Raw genomic sequence first — 19167 nt, 5'->3', positions numbered from 1 at the left:
TTCCTGCTGTTTGCTTGTGTACTGTTAATCATACCGTTTCCTCCTAAATGATTACAATTGATGAAAACTAAGGCAAGGGATATAATAAACAACGCGCAAATAATCCAGGTACCAAGGGAGCAGGGTACCTGCCAGGTCTTTCCTAGCACAGGTGTTCAGGTGTTTTATTGCCTGCTATGAATAAAGGGCTTGCTTTCCTGTTCAGATTTGGAGATATGTCAAATCACTAAATTAAGGGAACTTCACCAGAGGAATTTGCTGTCATTTTAAGTGCTCAGTTTCTTTAAACGTATACATATCAAAAGGAGAGTGGCTACTATGGCTCATTGGCTAACGCTGTGGTCTGTCTCCCTCTTCATTTCATTTTATGTGAAAAGCTGGCAATTTTCATATATCCATAAACAGGCATGAGCTGCTGCACAGAAATTGCACTCATTATATTAATAATGATTTACCATGAACATCCTCCAGGGGCTTGATTTGGTCCACATCAAAGTCCTTGGGATTCTTTCCGCTGATTACAGCAGATCAAGCCCTAAGCAGGTTTTCTTTTTTTAAGTCTGCTTTTAATGTCAGCTCGATGTTAGATGTGTCTCCTATAGAGGGCTGCATCCTGTCCAGGTGAGCGGGGCACCGCAGCGAGCCACCACATAGTCTGATGTGGCCCAATGGGGGACGTTAAGATGCTGCTCTGTACCTGTGGTGGCTTCCCTGGAAGTGGGCGATGAGGAGCAACATCTCCAACTGCTCATGCCAGTGGTCCTTGGGGCCATCTGGGTACAACAGTGTCCCCTAAAGCACGTGGGGAGAATGAGAGCCTCTTGGCTTGTATGTGACCCACCTGCACCCAGGTGAATCTACAGGGCTACATCTAAGGGCTCAGTTTACCACCAAGGGTCAGAGCACTGAAGAAAGACTTAAGCAATTTCGGGTCTGTACCCAGCTATTCAAAATCTTTTACTGGTTAATGACTCCAGCTCCTACTTGAAAAATGGGCTTTACCTACTTCCTGGGGATACAAGAAAGCTTACTTAAATAGGAATAAAATTTTTCTTCCAAACAGCCCTATGTGCTTGCAATACTCTGAAATATCTCAGTGCTTCTGGGCTCCAGTGTCCATACAGTCAGCGAGAGAAAAGCAAATCTATGGCATTTTGATGAAGTTGCAGAAAATATTTTTCCCTGGGGGAGTGTGTGGATGGCAGGACAAATGGGACCTGAAACGTGGCTCTATCTCAAGGCAGTATTTTCACTTAACGTAACTTTTGCTGCATTTCAGAACTTATGTGTGCCTTAGATGTTAAACACCAGGAGCTTCTTGCTGGAAACAAACCAAGCTCTCTCCAACTTTCATACGAAGCACACACAAAATTACGTGTAGAATTAATTTTCTGCAAGTAAAATCCATTTTTTTTCTTTTAAACAGAATTTATATATTTGCATCTTGGTTGTTGATAGGCTCTTAAGAGTCTGTTATCTATCCTTCCCTTTCCCTTTTTTTTTTTTTTTTAATGTTAGTTCTCCTTTAAAATCCTGAAAATGACCTAGTCAGTTATCCTAGCAGATTTGGCTAGCATTTCTTAAAAAACGTTGCTATGGTGCTCGGAGTATTGTTAAATTTTAATTATTAGTAGTTACAAAGCTAATAAATTACAAGAATACCAAAATCTATTCCAGCCGTATTGCTGGGTTTCATTCAGACGCAGTCAGATAATTATAACTAACAATAATTAAAAATTAAAAGTGCTGTAGGCACATACCCATCATGTTGAGTCTGTCTGCCTGAACATTCTTTATGGACTGCAAAAACCACAAGTTTTATCTCTGATCTGTTGTCACAGTAGGAAAGAGTTTTACCTATTAGGTCTCTGGTTTTCAGTATGTATGTTTAAATTCAGTGGAGGAGGAATATATGGCTGTTTAAAAATTTGGGGTTAGAAACGGGCTCTTATAAGGACCAAAGCTAAGAAATGCCATTGCAGACTATGTGGGGCTGTCGCTGGGCTCTGCAGCAGCTGCGGTTGGGGTTCTGTGCGGGTGATGCTGGAGGCTTCCTGGGCCTGACATCCACAGAGGTTAATGCTATATGTAAGAGCAAGAGCTGTTTGTCCTCATGCACCTCTGTGTGATTTGTTGGCATCTTCTTCCCTAGCACAAAATGAGGTGGTGTTTCCTGCGTTTGGGGCTGGGGATGCTGTTGGAACAGCCACGTAATCCAGACCGCATGGCCTCTTTGTGTGGCCAATTCTGTTGAAATGGAGGATGGTGCAGAAATCTTGAATTGCCCTGTGTTTGACGCAGTGACAAGATGTAGCATTTTTTCATTTAGAAAGATGATTCTGATCAATATATTGCTGCATCTTTATAATCCCTGAGGTCTCTCAAGTCTGCTAAGACTCACCTGAGATGAAGTTTGGAAATGTCTGGCACTGGAGTAGTGTGTCCCACAACAAAAAAACCTCCTTTTTTTTACACCATTAATGCTGTTCTGTGGCTGGCCCTGGCTAACAAAGTGTATGCAACTTCGCATTAACATGTGCAGAAAACCCAGCAGTGATGCAGAGTGGGGGGAAAAAAAGAAGGGAGCCAGGTGAAAGGCATCATTTCAGTCATTAATGCACTTAAGTGCACCCAAGTGTCAACATGTGTGATCAAGTGTAAGGAGGCATGTCGTTCCAATGTGGCAGCACTGGCACACAGAAGGGGCTTCCTACAGCAGAGATGGCACTTGGATCTGGTGCTCAGGCTGCCCAGCTAAACCCGTCGTTGCCTGTCATCTATGCCCTAGGGCAAGGGTCCAACCAACTTTTGCGTAGGCACCATGCCATCCCAACAGATGGGCAGGAGTGTAAGCCGCCAAGAGACAATGTATATGCATCAATTGTGTTTATTGAAAGCACAATTCCTGGCTGGAAATATCCAAATGTCTATTTATTCGGAGATAAGATGCCTTTAGTTAATGGATATGGAAATGCAGCCTAGCTTTGAACTAATTACTTTATATACATTACAAAACATAATGCAGACACGCAAATGTAAGATGTGCTGATTATGGGGAGCCCAGTTAAAGGCTGTCATGACACACAGAGTCCCTCCTAAAATTGACTTGAAGTGCCAAGGTACTACTTGCCTCTAAGTACCAGAGACCAAATTTTGCAGGAGCTGCACATCACTATACAAATTTCTGGCACAATATATAATGATGTGCGAGGAGCCAACCTTTTACACTTGCAGATTTTCCTTTGCACACAGATGTCTAAGCTCACCTCCCCTCTTAGTGGTGGAAACCGTTTTTACTTGCGTGGGTAAATGAGGGTGATACGTTAATCCAGACCAAAGCTAGACCAGTTTACACATCTCACTGGAGAGGTTTCTTTTCCATGTGACAGAAAGAGAGAAAAATCATATAATATGCTTTTATATTTGACAACATTGTTGCCCACCAAAAAGAGTAATTTATGGAAGCATCCAGAGAGGAGTCTGTATGCACAGATTAAAGGGTGTTTCCTTCCCCTACTTGTTAGGTTTCTTCAATTAAGACTTGTTAGTGTTCTTGAAAGATGTGCTTTAAAGACCTTTCTGAATATACAATTTGGTATTCATAAAGATCCAGGCATACTATACATAAATAAAGTTGGAATGTTTTACTTCCAGATATATTAATGCATTCCCTTCTTCTTGGAAACAGAGCACACGGGCTGTGTTAAACATCCATCCTTGACCAAAAGGAGGAAGCACAGGAGAAGAAATGAGAAATGGATTTTCTTTCAGAAAGACCAGATTGCACTCTCTGGTCTGGCAATAACAATTACTAATGACATTTAGAGAGAAATTAAGGATGAGAAATGCAAGTTGGCATTTCAGCAGTGCCAGTCAGTAACATTGCATCAGAGCTCACAGGAGAGAGGAGAAAAAGTTTAGGGATGGAAAATTAATTTTGTTATGTCAACAATTAACAAATACCTTTTCTTCATTCTTTACCACACTATCACAAATTACCACTGTGATAGTATTTAGCAGCTCCTCAGATTAATGAAATAGCACTTTGAAATCCTTATTTCTGGAGTCAAACACACATTTGTGTTTCGCTCTGTTTTGTTGAACAATGAATGATAGAAAGAGGTTCAAACTGACCAGGGAGGGAGAAAATGAGCTCTTGAACATGTGGTAGCAAGAATATTCTGTGTGGCTTCTCTCTGCAGATCTCTGTGGGTTTTATAACTGTGAATGAATTAAGCTTACCAGCACTTTTTCTGAGGTTGGTTTTTCCTCTTTTACGAATGTGGAAAGGCAGAGGTTGAACAATAGACCCAGATCAATGCAGGAAAATTTCGGAGGAGCCCAACATAAAGCCCTGGAAACCTCAGACCTTTTATGCAGAAGTCATATGTTCAATCATATGTTCACAAAGTGAAATTCCTGTCCCCATAGGAAGGTGGTAAGAAGCCCCATTTCCTGCTGCTCTGCGTAAAGCCACAAAGCAAAGGGGCTGTAAACTGTAGGTCTGTGAGCAGGGTCATTGGCACAGCTGGTTGTGCGGGGACGGTGTCCTCAGAGACAGCAGATCCAAGCACCACTGCTTCGGCCCTACTGGGCTTGGTAGCACATGCCTTTCTAAGCAGGACGTAGCCCTTAAACTAGAAACAGAACATTTTTCTAATATGTAGGCAAATAAACGTTTTGTTTTGTTTTCTCTCCAAAAAGTCTTGTCACAATTTTTCTTTGCTAGTGGGAAGAGATCTCCAATACAGCCCCTTTGATTTTCTTCTGCTGTAGTAGCTGCTGTGGAACATAGTTTGGGGTCTGAGCACAGATTAGCTCCGTTTCCTCCTGTAAGTGTCGCTAGCATCCAAAGGAACTGACTTCAGTTTTCACAGGAAGAGGGGATGCTGCACTGGAAAGGGCAGAGCATAAGCATTATTTAAGGAAAATAGTGGAGCTTGATCAGCCTCTGTTTTAAAGAGCTCATCGAAGGTGGTGTACAGCATCCTTTTAGATGTTCAGTCTCTTCATTTGCTTGCTGCTAGAGCAAGACGGGGATGCTTGTCCAGACATAACAGTATATGCCTGAGTGTTTTCACAAGAAATGTCTAGATCATTAAATATAATAGGTCTCAGCTGCAGTTTTGATCACTGAAGCATGCACACAATTCATCACAGCAAATTAGGTACGTCTTTGTAACTTATCTTTCTGCAATTTGCTGGCACTTTTAGAGAGCTGAAACTTATATTGTATGTGCTGCAGAAGCCATTTCAGATAAAATATTCTGTGTTTATTGTTGGAGAACAAGGATTCACTAGTAACAAAAACATGGAGCAGTGTATGTTTCTGCTCCTGCGTCTTGCAGAACCAGCAGTAGTACCAGCAGAGATCCCCAGCCACATTCATTATTTATATATTTTAGTGAATTTTTTGTCTGCAGTAAAAGAGATATAAGCTTCAACATCAGACTGTGCCAAATTCTATCCTACAGCCCATTCAGAAAACCTGAGGCAGCCGTGGTTCTCAATCATTACACAGCCCATTTATCTGATTGGAGTTTTGTCCTCTCTGCCTTGCTGAAATTGAAAAGCTTAGTTTGACCTTTGGAAAGAAAAGGCATTTTGCTATTTTATTTTATTTTTTTTTTTCTGAGAGAACCCAAACCTACTTAAATGGAAATTGGCATTCAAAAGCAGCACAGTTATTGAAAAGCATTTACTTTATTACTAGAAGAGAACAGACGCTAGTGGGCTCGAAAATTACATTTCAGTGGATTCATCAGTTTCAGTCACTAGTTAGTCTGTGAACAGATGGATATATTTGTAACAGTTAACATGAATTTATACCCTGGATTTTTACATTTGCCTTAAGAGCACTGCTATCTTAACTGCTGACTAGAAGGGCTTGGAGATGTAGTCTATTTGTTTTATTTTTTTGGAAGAGGATATGGTTGTTTCTAATTGCAGAGATTTCTTACATCATAGAAAGCACCTCAGTTTTCAGAAATGTGAATGATATATAGCTACTGTGTAAGGAAAATGTTGTAAAAGGATCCCCCAGTATGGCTGCTGCAGAAAAAATAAACATCTCAGCCTAAACCTAGATAAACCCCCGTGGACTGAGAAAATAATTTTCAATAACCAGATATTTTTAACTCTGTGTATGAAGGTAGTAATCACAGTTGCCTGTACTGTGTCTGCCACAGTCTAATTGCTTGTCTTTTTTTCCCCCCTGAAATTTAAGGCTACTGGTTAACAGAGCAATGCATTAAGCACTGCATCTCCAAAACAGAAAGAAATACTGCCCTAGCCTCTACCATGTGGCATCTTTAGGTTTCGGGGATTTCGTTTAAATCTGAAATTTATGTCTGGGAGAAATAAATTATTAGATTGTAAAAGCAGCTGGGGAGGGAGTAAATACAGTCTCTTTTGTCCTCTATATCATTTCCCCAGGAAGATAATAAATGTATGGCAAGTGTCTTCTGTTTCCTCAGTCGTACAAAAGTTGTGTGTGTGTGTTGTATTTCAGACATGAAGCCTAAATTCCAGACAGGAAATCCTGGAGTGATACTGCACTGCTGTTGCCTACTGCTGTAGTGCTGGCGGAGCCCCCATGACTTTTACTGTTAGGAGGAATTTGAAAAATAGTTTAATGAAGAAATTTAAAAGGCCTTGGGTGTACCTCTGATTTGCTGAGTAGGAGATTTAGGGTGTAATCCTAGGGTTTATCTCCTTGGCTGGTAAAAGGCAGCAGGAGCAGCAGTTCCAGCCCTGGCTGCTGGAGCGAGCTGAGGACAGGGGTCCTGCCTGGTGGCCCAGTCCCGAGGGCCAGTTTTCCCAGGGTGATTTTAAAGAGCATGAGAGAGACTCCTGCTAACTCTTCACTGCCTTATCTGTTCTCATTGCTCTGCGAGGCCAGATAGATGGAGCAAGTGTGATGAGTAGTCAGGAAAAAGTGGGGCCTGATAAGAACAAAAGGAGAAGGAATAGTTAGAAAGTCAGTTGGTAACTTGCCTTTCTGCAGCTGGGCTTGTGTATAGGGCTGTCATTGCCTGCACCTCCATGCTCTTGTCGGGAAAGTTGTCAGTATTTTCAGCCCAGCCTACTTTCAGGGACCTAAAAGCAGCCCTGGAGCAGCCTCGCTGGTTGCTCTTTCTGAAGTTGCTTTCACGGAAGTATATTCAGTCATATACTAAAGTTTGCGTAATTAACATTCTGCTTTAGCATCATATTTTGAGAGTAGTTTTATATCTCCCTTTGACCAGAGGGGAAAGGAAGAAAGGTAAAATAATTTAGAATACAGCTTGTTTCCAGATTGAGCCTTTTCTGAGGCTTCTGCTTGTGTTAAATGAAAATGGGACGGGAATGCTTGATGCATGGGCTGGGGTGTGCACGTGCAGTGACCTGACTTGTGTCGTAAATGCTAACGGACAGATTGCTCATGCTCTCTTCTTTCTTCATGTTTCATGTTAATGGAATAACTTGCAATATACTAAACTGTGCATCCTTAATGAGGTGATGGAGCTTTGTTGGAAAAATCTAGATGATAGAGATAAGACTGTATATGCTGATGGGATCAGTGTAGAGGCAGCTCATAGCTTTGTGTAAGGTCAGCTTGGGTTCAGCAAGGCTCTGTCACCCCAACTCTGCATGAGCCAGCCCAGATTTGGCAGCAGCCGTCCTGAGCTTATCAACTCAGCCGTGCTTGAGCTGATTCTCTGCAGTGTCTCATGTGTCTTCTGTGCCATGTCCTGGGCAGGCAGTATGGACACCCCCAGGTCGCCTACTGTGCAGAGCATGTCCGCAGAACCAAATTGGTCCGGCTCTGCACCATGCAGAAACAGCCAAAGCACTGCCCGCGCTGCACCAGCCCTGGGGGGAGAGTCCTGCCTGGCCAGCGAGCTTCCTCATTTGTTTTTGTTGCACAGTTAAACCTGAATAAATTGCCATGGGCATTGAGTTTTGACTGCGTATAGCATATCTGTCATCGGTGCATTACATTACTGTGTCTCCAAAAGGAGTAGCGAGGAGGTTTAGAACATATTTACTTCTGTAAAATTCATCCTCCTTTGGGGCCGACACATGCTCTCAGTCTTTGCATGAAATCACGATTGTTTAAAATGTAGCATCTTGCTGTTCAGAAGTCAGATTTTCCTAGGGCCAGTGACACTGTTGTAATGGAGTAGCACTGGCTGGAAAATCCCATTTTTTAACAGTTACAGTTGTTTCACACACATACCACAGCACACGTACCATTGCTATTTTGTGTTGTGATGTCTTGGAGGAGATGGCTCATGTTGGTGATATTTTGGCCCCTCTTTTAGTTATGAGAACAAATCCTGCTTGGCTCTTTCACGCTACTAGCTCCTCTGGGGTTAATTCCTCAAGGCAGTGGGCTGAGCACAATCCTGTCTGCAGATTTCTGCTCTGCTGGTGGCATGTACACTAATGGGGAGGCATGTAAAGTACTTCTATAAACCGTGGCCTTGCTATTTTATAGCAGAGAGACTTGCACTGGAGGATTTTTATGCCCCTTTTGAAATTAGAAACCAGCAATAACAGCCATTACGTCCAAGGCAACAGGTCACTGACCAGCCATTTTGTCAGCCCAAGCAGTATGTGGGCGCCACGTGACAGGAATATTTATCTGCCTCTAAGAAAAATTTATCCATAACACAAGGCACTACAATGTGTCAGATCAGTATTCCATTAGAGGGAATTTTACTTTAGTTGCTGCTTTTTAAAAGAGTTACTGATAGAAGGACTGTGATATGCTGTAGCCTAGCTGCGGGTAGGCACGGCTCGCATGAAGTCCAGCTGTCTGCACTTGCTTATTCGGTCCAAGGAACTTGGTTCAGCTGCAACTCCCATCATTCAATGGAGGATTGCCTAAGTGAAGAGTGCAAGATATGCCCCTGTTAATGTTTGCATTAAAAGTCACAGTTAAGGCTGAGACTGTTTTATACCTGGTCCTTAACACCAGGGATACCTAACTGGTGCAGGAAAAAAAAGCTACAAAAAGTCAGACGGTGTTCAGTGACCCTTGCCATACCGAAGAACAGCAGGGCAAGTTAAGGAGCCAGTTTTAGGTTCAATTTCGAATTTCCTGGGTTTTGTTGTGTTATTCCCATGGAAACGGTCACTCAATGAAACTTTTGGCTATGCATTTTGGCTGGTGACTGCTGAAGGTACTATGTAAAGCGTTTCTCTTTTGCTTTAAGTGTTTTTTGAGAAAAAGAGTGTGAAAGGATGCTGTCCTGGTCCTATAATAAAGACCAAATCAGGAAATTATTTCATGTTTATAGAAGAATCACAAAGGGTCCCATAATGATGATGCCAGCCCTCACAGAAATGAACAATTAACTGGCTTCTGCAATGTGATTTACCTTAGATCAAGGAGGAATTAACAAGATATGCTTCAGATAGGCTTCAAATAAATCAAGAAATCATGTTTTTGAGAGGAATACCTAAGCAGGATTCCTGGAAAATGGTTTTCCTCTTGCAAATGATTTTGAAACACATTGCTTCCGTGAGTAGGACCTATAAGTAGATAAAAACAGGTCAGCACTGGGTCATGCATTTGAAGTCTTTGGTGTAGCACAGGCGAAGGAGTGTACCTGTGGGCAGTTGATGCTTTCTCCAGTTAGTGTGTGGCTTAGATTTGAAAACAGACTGGAAGTGAGGTGTTTGCATTCATTAGGACAGCTTTGGAGAGTTACTTCGAACTCGGGCAAAGGGCATGCGTGCTGCTGCATGCCGAGTGGGTGACCACATCCATGGAGGTGGAGGGGTGGCCGCGGCCCCGAGCACCGGGGTGCCTGCGGGACCAGCTCCCCAGAAAAACACAGGCTGACCAAGCTGAGGTTAAAGCACCAAGTGTTGTTGGCAGAGCAGCGTGCTGGGATCCTGCAAGCCCTTTTCTGTTCTCGGGATCAGCAACGGCTCTGCAATCCAGTCAGGGAGAAACGGTGGGCCTGAGGGAGGAGTGGAGGAATTCTAAAAATATTCTGGTTTTATGCACTTCTGACAACAGTAATTAAATTTGTCCCTTTCCGTTTACATTTAGGAAGTGTAACATTCTTCTCTCAGCTTAGTTTGCTCTTGCGTGTGGCATACTGTAGACTACAAGTCACAAGGACGCTGATAAATTTGCATTTCTGAGTAAAATTCTCAGGAGCGTGCAGTCCCTCAGGACAGGTATTTTTAGCTCCCTGGTTTCATTGGGTGCCTCAGTGAATAATGGTGTGTTTATGGCTAGTTCCTCTAACAGAAGACTCCGGTTATCTCTTAGTAATGTATTCTCCTGTGGTTTTAATTTCCAAAGTGCCGTGGTAAGGAGATTTTCCCAAAAGCTTCAGTTTGCTTTCGTGCTTCAGCATCTTACCCAGTGTTTTCGGAAGAAGTGTAATAGACTTTTCGGTGAGGCATTTAATTGAATATGAGAGGCTATGCCAGGCTTAGGCTCACATTTGGAGTTCACTTGTAATAGGCTCACCTTGGTTTATTTAGTTTTTAGAGAAGAATGTAAAGAGATGGCAGGTCTGGAAGACTGATGATACAGAATTATTAGTCTCAAGTGGAAAGGGGAAAGCATGTTAGGTGAGTTGTCAAAGTCTGATTAGGACTAAACAACCTGAATTAGAAGAGAAATTAAATTCATAAATCATCTAAAATATCCTTAGCTGGTGTGAGAAAAGGCTGGCGCTGGGAAAAATAACTCTAAGAAAGGTATTTGTATAGAAAGGTAATTTTTCAAACCCAGAATAACACAGAAATGCCTATCAAAATTCAAGAATACATTAAAATTAACAGAAGCGGTGTAAGTATAGAGATAAAACTGAGGAAGTGTATTGTTGGGACGATGCAGCATGGCAGCAGAGCACGCAGCCCCTGGGGCGCAGAACAAAGGCAGGCAGTGGGGGCAGGGGGTGCTTCAGGGTCTGCCCGGGTTTTACAGACCAACGCTTGGGCAGTTGCATTTCAATACAGAAACATGCCAGCTGTAGAAAAAGATTTATTTAAAAAAAAAAAAAAGCAGACAGCATTTAGTCGGTCATGTGTGGAGCGGCTTTTTCTCCCTGTAAATATTTTACAAGTTCTGAATCTTCTCATCGACTCCAGACGAAGTGCCAAGTCCTGGCTGCCAGAGGAGCCAGGCAGGTTTCCAGGGGTGCCTTGGAGCGTCCCCTGGGTGAGTGGGCGCTGAGGGGGGCTGCTCAACCTCCCCAGCGGGTACAGAAACCTCTGCGGTGCCAAGGCCAGCTCTGTCCTGGCACAGGCGAGTATTTCTGTGTCCCAGTACCAGTGAAAGGTGCATTTGGCCCCGGAGTAATCAAGCATGTGCAAGCGTCAGAGTAACTCAGATGCAGATATTTTCAATGGAAACAGGCAACCTCGCTTTTCAGCTGACACTAAATCTCCAGGCGTATTTTCTTAGACGCTTGAAGTTATTTTTATTTTTTTTCTTGGTTCAGTAACTTGTAAAGGACAGCTTCCTAACTGCATTTGTTGAAGTGCCATCTCAAAGTGTGCTGACACAGGGACTGACTGACGCATGGCAAGTTATCAGATGCTCAGAGATGAACGAAGCGGTAACACAGGCAGCTGTTTCCTTTCACAAAGGATGTGCCACCTTTCGTTTGCCTCTACCTCCGTTTCAAGGGATTCTTCAAATAAAGAAGGGACATGTGAACATGTCTTGCCTGACAATTTTTTTTTGTTGTTGAGTACCATGATAACTTGGAGTTCACTTGTTACAAGCATTTTATGTAGTGGGTGAAATACCAGGGGAAAGGAAAAGAAGTAATACTGTATTTCCTGAAAAACTAGGATCTAAACATATAAATGTCACTGGGTAAGAGTTACCTGAAACAACTGGAAGGGCAATTAACACCTGGTTTTATGGGAAACATTGGTTACCACTATCAGTTTTAATGAAGTGTATTAACTAAATTGTGTTCTGAGTATTCATTCAGCCCTGTTTATGGCACACTCTTGAGTACATTTACTGTTTGTCAGAAGTGCAAACTAGTGAACATATGAGGCTTTAAGACAGGCCATCTGTTAGTCTTAGACCCTTGGATAATTGTCAAACAGTTCTAAAAATAAGCACATACAAACTGCAAGGGGGTGCAAAGGTGATTTTTCTTTAGAGTCTGATAGCGAAGGGAAAGTAGCAACCAGAAATTAAAAATAAATAGGTTTATCCTGTAAAGCAAGCTTGCTCTCCTTTTCTCCCTTGCTCTCTCCCTTTCCCCCTGCTTCCCCCTCAGTGTGTTTTTTTTTTTTTTAATTCAGGTTTTTTCCTCTTGCTCTTCTGGGTCATGGCATCCCTTGAATGCCTCTCCAGTTTAGGATTAGAGCAGCACCAATTTAAGGCTCACAGCTTTCTGTAGAGAGCATAATCTCCAATGGCTAAAGCAAGGGTCATCTTGTGTCCTCTGCCTAAAGTAATCCCTTTATAAAGTCAAGGCATAAAGATTATCATCTTTATGGATTGCTGTTAGAGGGAAATACTACCTGTGCACGTACGTGTGTGTGCTTATGGATATATAATGAGGAATAATGGCCGAGAGATTTTTGGACCAGTTTGAATTCAAAAGATGCAAAACATTGAAAAAAGAATGCTGCAGATGGTATTTTGTAAATATTTAGACACTCTAACTTCTGTTTGTAGCAATCTGGAAGTTTTGTTTTGTCTTTTTTTATATATATGTTCAAATGTGAGACTTGAACCTTTTGCTTCAAGTCAATGCCTGAATCTGAGGTTTACTTTTTGTCTGGCAAGCTGCATGTGTTGACAGTCAATGGAGGGATCGCTTCTCTTGTTCCCCCAGCCCCACTCTGTAAGAGGCAAAGGACAGAGAATGGGGAGGAGGGGGTACAGCCGAGATACTGACCCCTGGGCTTGGAGCCAGACGGTGCCTGAAGGGGTGGCGGAAACCTGCACAGGGAGGTGGGGAGAGGCAGGGAGAGAAACTACCTGAGCTCTCGCCTGGGTCTGGTGGACCCCCTGCACGTTGGGAGAAATATAGGGAATAATAAAAATTACCTTCCATGTCACAAGGTCGGGCAGCTGTGTTCATGCATCACCCACGGGGTCAATGTTTCCAGTCTAGGGTTGGTGTTTTCAGTCCGGGTTGTTTTGCAGTGCCACAGCAACCCCGGTGTCCCCAGGCACCGAGCCGTGGGGGCAGCCAGGGAGGCATGGGCTGAGCAGCCGGCTCTGCAGAAGCAGCGTGCAGGCAGCAAGTTCTGTGTGCGTCTGCTCCCAAGCACCTGGTGTGCTCATGAGCAGGGCCACCCAATGGCTAATAGCCAGTTAAGTTTCACGTGGGCTGTTTGTCACATGAATCTATTTCCGTAATTCCTATTAAAATGATTTGAGGAATGGTTTGTGTTCATTTTAATGGGATTTGGAAGGGAAGAGAGAGACTTTATAACCTTTCATGAGAGTCCCAATCTCTATGTAACGCTGCACGAGGCTTATGAATTTCACTTGGGGGTGGTGGGCGTCACCAGCCTTGTTGTGCCATTTCTTAACCTCTGCATAGCATACGGTCTTTTAGGTGTATATGCTTATGCACATAGACAGTATACCGCTAAATGGCTGGTACAAAATATCTGAATACGTAACAGATGTACAATGGCACTATAGACTGGATGTATTATGGCCCCAAACCATTATCACACCCCTCGCAGTTGCATTTTATTTTTTTCACCTGCTCCTGTGTAGTACACCTGTGACTTGTTGGCAGTGAACGTCGTTGCAGTGTGGGAGACTCCCAGCTTGACTGCCTGGCTTGGAGCTTTGCTCCATCACGTGCTGCTTTTTTCTGTGTGTTTTTTCTGTGTGTTTTTTCTCTCGATCTTTATATAGCTTGTAAGAGTTCTTTGAACTGCTGTAAGTGATCATCTTTCAAGCCTGATGCTTTCCTTCTTGACACAGTGCTCTGAAAATGGAGATTGTCATGCCAGTGTTTTCATAATAATGCATGCAGAAAAACAGAGAAATATTCACTGTAGATGTCCTGCACAAATGGCTTGATTCGCATCCAGAGGGCAGGCAGGGGGTGTCCCCAGGGAAGATCTGGAGAGCAATCAGTATCTACATGGACAATAATCAACCAGTCTTTGAAATCTTTTTATTTCCTGCAAAACCCGTCGCCCAGTTCCTTGGTCACAGACACTTCCGCAAATGGTTCATTTGGGGATTATGCAGCCAGTAGAAAATTCCACTTAAACACTGCAACAGCCCCGAGGCTCAGGGTAGTTGCATTTTTCCCACTGACGTGGCTAACGGAATTGCTATCCATTTTGCATGATTATTAAGAAAAGCAAAGCAAAGAAGAAATTTTCCAACCTTGTCCTATAAATAAGCTGTGACTTACTTGATCTTGACAGGTGACTTAGTGCTGCTGTAGAGTTTTCCAGCTGCAATAATGTCTCAGAAAGATGCATTCAGTGGGGTATCAGCTGTGAGCCGTGCGTAAACCAGGAGGCCTAACAGGAGCTGTGAAGAACTATTTTTACCGTTCAGCTTCCAAATTATGTCCTGCCTCCTGCCGGCCCCCAAATGCATACGTGTATGGATGGCCTTGTGAGCAGGTAGGCATGTGCAAACACACACACAAGCATGCCTGGAGAGGCTTCATTTTTGTGGCTGCTCTATTTTCCTTCGGAAATCACCATTAAGATTTTTTTTTTAACTGTAACTTCTAGAGTTGAAAAATCACGCCCAAGCTGTTTCCTGCCAGCCCACCCTCCTGCTGGAGAGGTGGGTGAAGTTTCCGTAGGTTACTTGGCTAGAAGCATTCCCGCAGCATCACACATTTCAAAACGCTCGCTCCCTCCTGGCCTTTATGGTTTTATTCTGCCACCTGGAACAGCCCAGCGTAGCATCGGGATGAAAGCTGTTTCTGCTAAGGCACAGGGCATTCTCAGTGCCAGGATTTACTTATTTTTCAATTGCTCTGAAAGTCTGGTCAGCCAGGGGAATTTTCTTTGTCTGTGGGCACACACAGAAGTGCCTAATAAAGTTATTTGATAAAGCATGGGTCAAATACGCAAAATACACGTGTGAGAGAAGAGACATAAGCACTGAACGTCTCAGATGCTTTCTGACATCTGCAAAGCACAATTCCAATAAGCTGCACGCACACCGGGCAGAGGGAGTAGAAGCAAGAAGATAAGACATGATAGTTGCCAGTAACAAGAGAGGTTGCCAGACTTTTTTTGGAAAGCATGTTTGTGTGGTCTGAAATACATTTTAATAGGTGAGAAACCTATACTGGTTGCAGGGGACACGGACAGGCTTTCGTGGGTCTTCTGAACACGCACCAATGGTGGTTGAGCGGTATTTGCACATGCAGGAACATGGTGGTCTGGTGTTCACCAGCACTTGGGTGTGCAGGACTTACACATTTGCGCACGTGGCTTGTGCAAGATCTGCTCTCCGAAAGGCAGGGGGAGGATTGAGTGCATACAGGCTCTTGTGTCCGTAGGCATTACAAATATGTTTGTGAGGTTTTTTTGTTTAATAAAAATAAAATTTAATTAACTGCTTGGTCCGGGGACTAGTCAGCATATTGATTGCCAGTAATGCATGCAAAGGGAATAAATGGTACATACCCAAGCTATTAAGGCAAAATCAAGATTTGCATATGAAAAATGTGTGTGTTTGGTTTTTTTTAATTGATAGCCCTATGGCACGGCTAGTTTCTCAGCTCCTGCCTGACCCAGCTCTGGCTGCAGGATTTGAGTATAATCTGTTTGTTTCTTTGTGTAAACTCTGCTCACAAACCCAGTATATTCATTGTATTAGGAGTGTTCAGAACATATTATTAACCTATGTTTGAGTAGGGAGGGCTCACAATGAAAGCTTCATTATCAGATTTAGAGCCACATACCATTCCTTTATTGACCTGCCTGGTGTAATCAATGCAGCAGCCACACAAGTTTGAAATCATGTTCCCTGACTGTAGACTGTGCGTCATGCATCTAGTGCTGATTGTGCATTATCTTTTAAATGACACTGCCTAAATAAGTATGGATTTGTCTACCACGAATAGCCCTTCTTTTGATTTGAAGATGGTAAACCTTTCACTTTTTTTATTGATATGCAGGATGACCTAAAAATAGAACTGTAATGAAGAAACGGCCATTGTTAAAATGCCGAGGAGCGTGTCTGAGCACAGAGTGGCCTGTGTATTCTTTCACATTTTCACGCTTTCCCAGTTAGGTTTAGCGGACAAGCTTCTTGTCAGTGCTGCCATTGTGTTTGTAGGGCTCCATCCATCCTCTTCCATAAAGTCATTATTTGACTTGAGAATAACATCCAGCACTGCAAAGGTCATTCCTTCTTAAGGCCAGGGAAATTTCCATGTATAGCAAAGTAAAAAGCTATTGGATTTTATGTTTGGTGATGTTAAATTGTCTAAAAGCAAAGTAGTTTCAACTGCCAATTCGCTCGACGTTGTTCGAGTATAATGCTTTATCCCCTGATAAGCTTTCCAGGTCTTTGCACAGTACTTCTGGTTTTTTATTCTGAAATATTTAGCGTCGCAGACTGGGATGTGTTCAGAGGGCTAGTGTTATGCTAAACAAGGACCGGTTATTTTGCGATTTCGTCAGACAATTGTATTTAATTTCACAAGGGCTCCTGCCAGACGTGCGGCTGCTATGATGCTTCTGCTGCCTCTGTAACCTTCTGGCACGGTAAAGCCTGACCGTTATTGTGCGGAGTTTCCTCGCAGCCCGCCTGCCACAATATCGCAGATAACTTTTGCTATGATTTAAGAACTCAGCAGCACTTCTGACACCTGGTGGTCACGTTTTGGGAGTGCACAGTCCAGAAATGCTCCTGCCTGCAAATGGGGTCACCCCCGCCTGCCTGCCTGGCTGGCCCCGCGCATCACGGGCCGCCCATTAACTCTTTCCACCGACGGTTTTCATCAGGGAGATGTCATCTCTGAATAAAGTGGAGGATCATTCTTTTTCCTGATCAAGATGTAACTGTGGATAGTGTAGAAGGACCAGATGATTTATGAAAAGTTAAAATATCTTACTTTATTTTAAAGCTTCGTCATTGTAAATAAATAATTAGATTCAAAATTCATTTCGTGTTTAAAAACTTACTCTTTGAGCTGGCGGACTTGCCCGGCTCTGTTATTAGGCAGATGGAGACTAGTAAAATTGCCTAGGCTTGAAATAATGCAAATGAATTTTTATATTTGGGGATGCTAGGGACCCAGCTCAAGAAAAGCTCACCATGAAGCACATCTCTAGTTGCTCAAATAGTTGAATAATCCTACAAATAAAGCTGAGCTTATACGTAGGACTGGGGTTTCAGACAGCACACAAAATGTAGGTGAATTGCTACTGCTCTAAAAATATGCTTCCAAGGTTGGCTTCATGATTTATTGGCTCCTGCACAAAATGACAAGACAGGTCAGCATCCTCTGATGCGAGATACTGTGATGACATGAGGCTATTGCAAATTTACCAAAAGGAAAAAAGGGAACAAAAAAGACTCTAAACTGCTGAAAGAAATGTGTAGAGCGAAGTCTATTCTTTAAAGAGAATTAACTTCTGGGTTACATGTCCAACCTTTTTTCTGCGCGGTATATTACCCTGGTGCCTGAACTGGTGGTTCAGCTGTTTTTGCCGAAGTATTTCTTGGCCTGAGAAGTGTGTGTCACAATCTGGTGTCTCTTGCTGCCAGTACTTGCACCCGGTACTAGTGAGAATAAAAGAGTAAAAAATGGCAAGGGTTCCCCCCATGATTCAGATTTTTTTTTTTTTTTCTTTTAATTGTTACAGTTAAGGGAATCCCTAAAGGCAGTTTTTGCCCGTGAAGCATTACCGCTTTCTTTATATGTCTTGAAAGGAAAAAAAAAAACCCAAACCCTCATGGCTGTACTTGGCTTGTAGCATTTTTTTTTTTTTTTTCTAAGTTCATGCCAGCATTAACAGATCCGTCAGAACAAAGCAAATGTGTCATATTGGCAGCTGTTACTTATGAGTACTTTTTCTTTATTGCATTTTGTTTTGTAATAATTGAGAAGCTTTTATGTCGAGCTCTGCATAAATGGTACTGAGTAGGAGGGTATGGGCATGCTTTCTATTATTCTGCCCCTCATGCATGTCTCCTTTTTTCGTCTTTCCAGAACCACACATTGAGCCAGCACGCACAGTGAGCCACTGGCACTACAGGACACCTCTCTGCAGAAGACTTGACGGTGGCACAGTGGGGAGGACCATTTGAACATTACATCCAATCAAAGTGTCATTTGCAACCCAGATGTAAAACTCTAATGATTTGGCCATGAGGCGCTGCTATTATAAGCAGCTGGAAATGAATATTAATGGAAGAGATTAAAAGTATTCCATGCTCAGTATTTTTTATTGTCCTGCTTCAGCTAGTGTACTTTAGAGCTTCTGCTTCTGACTGAATTTATAGTGTTAGATAAATCTGCTTTGATGCTGTTGCCCTTTGTTGCTTCTTGTATTATATTGATAGTTAAAGATTAGGTGTGATTTTTTTCTTTTTTGTTAACTGCTTTTTAATTGCAATTTTAGGTAACTGTGCATTGTGATGTGATTGCTTGGCTATTGTCTGAATATTTCTTTTTAATTTTTTAATTAAAGACTAATGCTTTGATTGGATTTGCCAGTTCACCGGACAGTGATTAAAACTATGTAATGAATATAATCGGTTTCAGTGCAACTGGATGGTCTGCTTTATAAATGTGACTTAATCTGATTGCAATAACTAGTACAGTTCAATAAAGGGAATACATGAGCTTAGCGTCAGCGGTTGTCTGTCTGTCAGCGCACGCTGCATCACCACTGCCAGCTGATGTGTGTAAATCACAAAGTGATGGCTCACCTGACGGCAGAGAGCATTCTGCACCCGAGGAGGAAGGAAGATTGGGAGAAAATGAAAGCCGCGTTCCTGCGTCTGGCGTTGTGTTCGCTTCTGGCTGCGCCTCCCAGGCTCCCATGGTAGGCTGCGGTGAGGCAAGAACATCTACTATGAGCCTGGGCACGAAAAGGCATTGCTAGCTTATAATACTCGTAAGTTTTACTCAGGTCAACAAGAATGGAGGGGACCTGGTCTATAGCTGCCTTGACCCTATCTCTGTGCTTCTTTGTTTCAATAAAAAAAAAAGCTTTCTGGATGGT

At 42.8% G+C, this 19167-nt stretch overlaps 1 protein-coding gene across 1 annotated transcript in view; it reads left to right on the top strand.

The window, feature by feature from the left end:
• Positions 1–18786, top strand: part of ZNF423 (zinc finger protein 423) — a 195164-nt gene extending 176378 nt beyond the window's left edge. The window contains exon 7 of the mRNA XM_009320300.1: positions 18150–18786. Within this exon, the coding sequence (XP_009318575.1) occupies positions 18150–18179 (30 nt within the window). The 3' untranslated portion in view covers positions 18180–18786. The remainder of the gene's footprint in view (positions 1–18149) is intronic.
• Positions 18787–19167: the final 381 nt, after the last annotated feature.

Source organism: Pygoscelis adeliae, unplaced genomic scaffold (genome assembly GCF_000699105.1).
Source record: "Pygoscelis adeliae isolate BGI_AS28 unplaced genomic scaffold, ASM69910v1 Scaffold62, whole genome shotgun sequence".
Classification (NCBI taxonomy): Eukaryota; Metazoa; Chordata; class Aves; order Sphenisciformes; family Spheniscidae; genus Pygoscelis; species Pygoscelis adeliae.
Note: the sequence above shows the minus strand (reverse complement) of the source record. Positions and strands in the feature narration are given on the sequence as shown.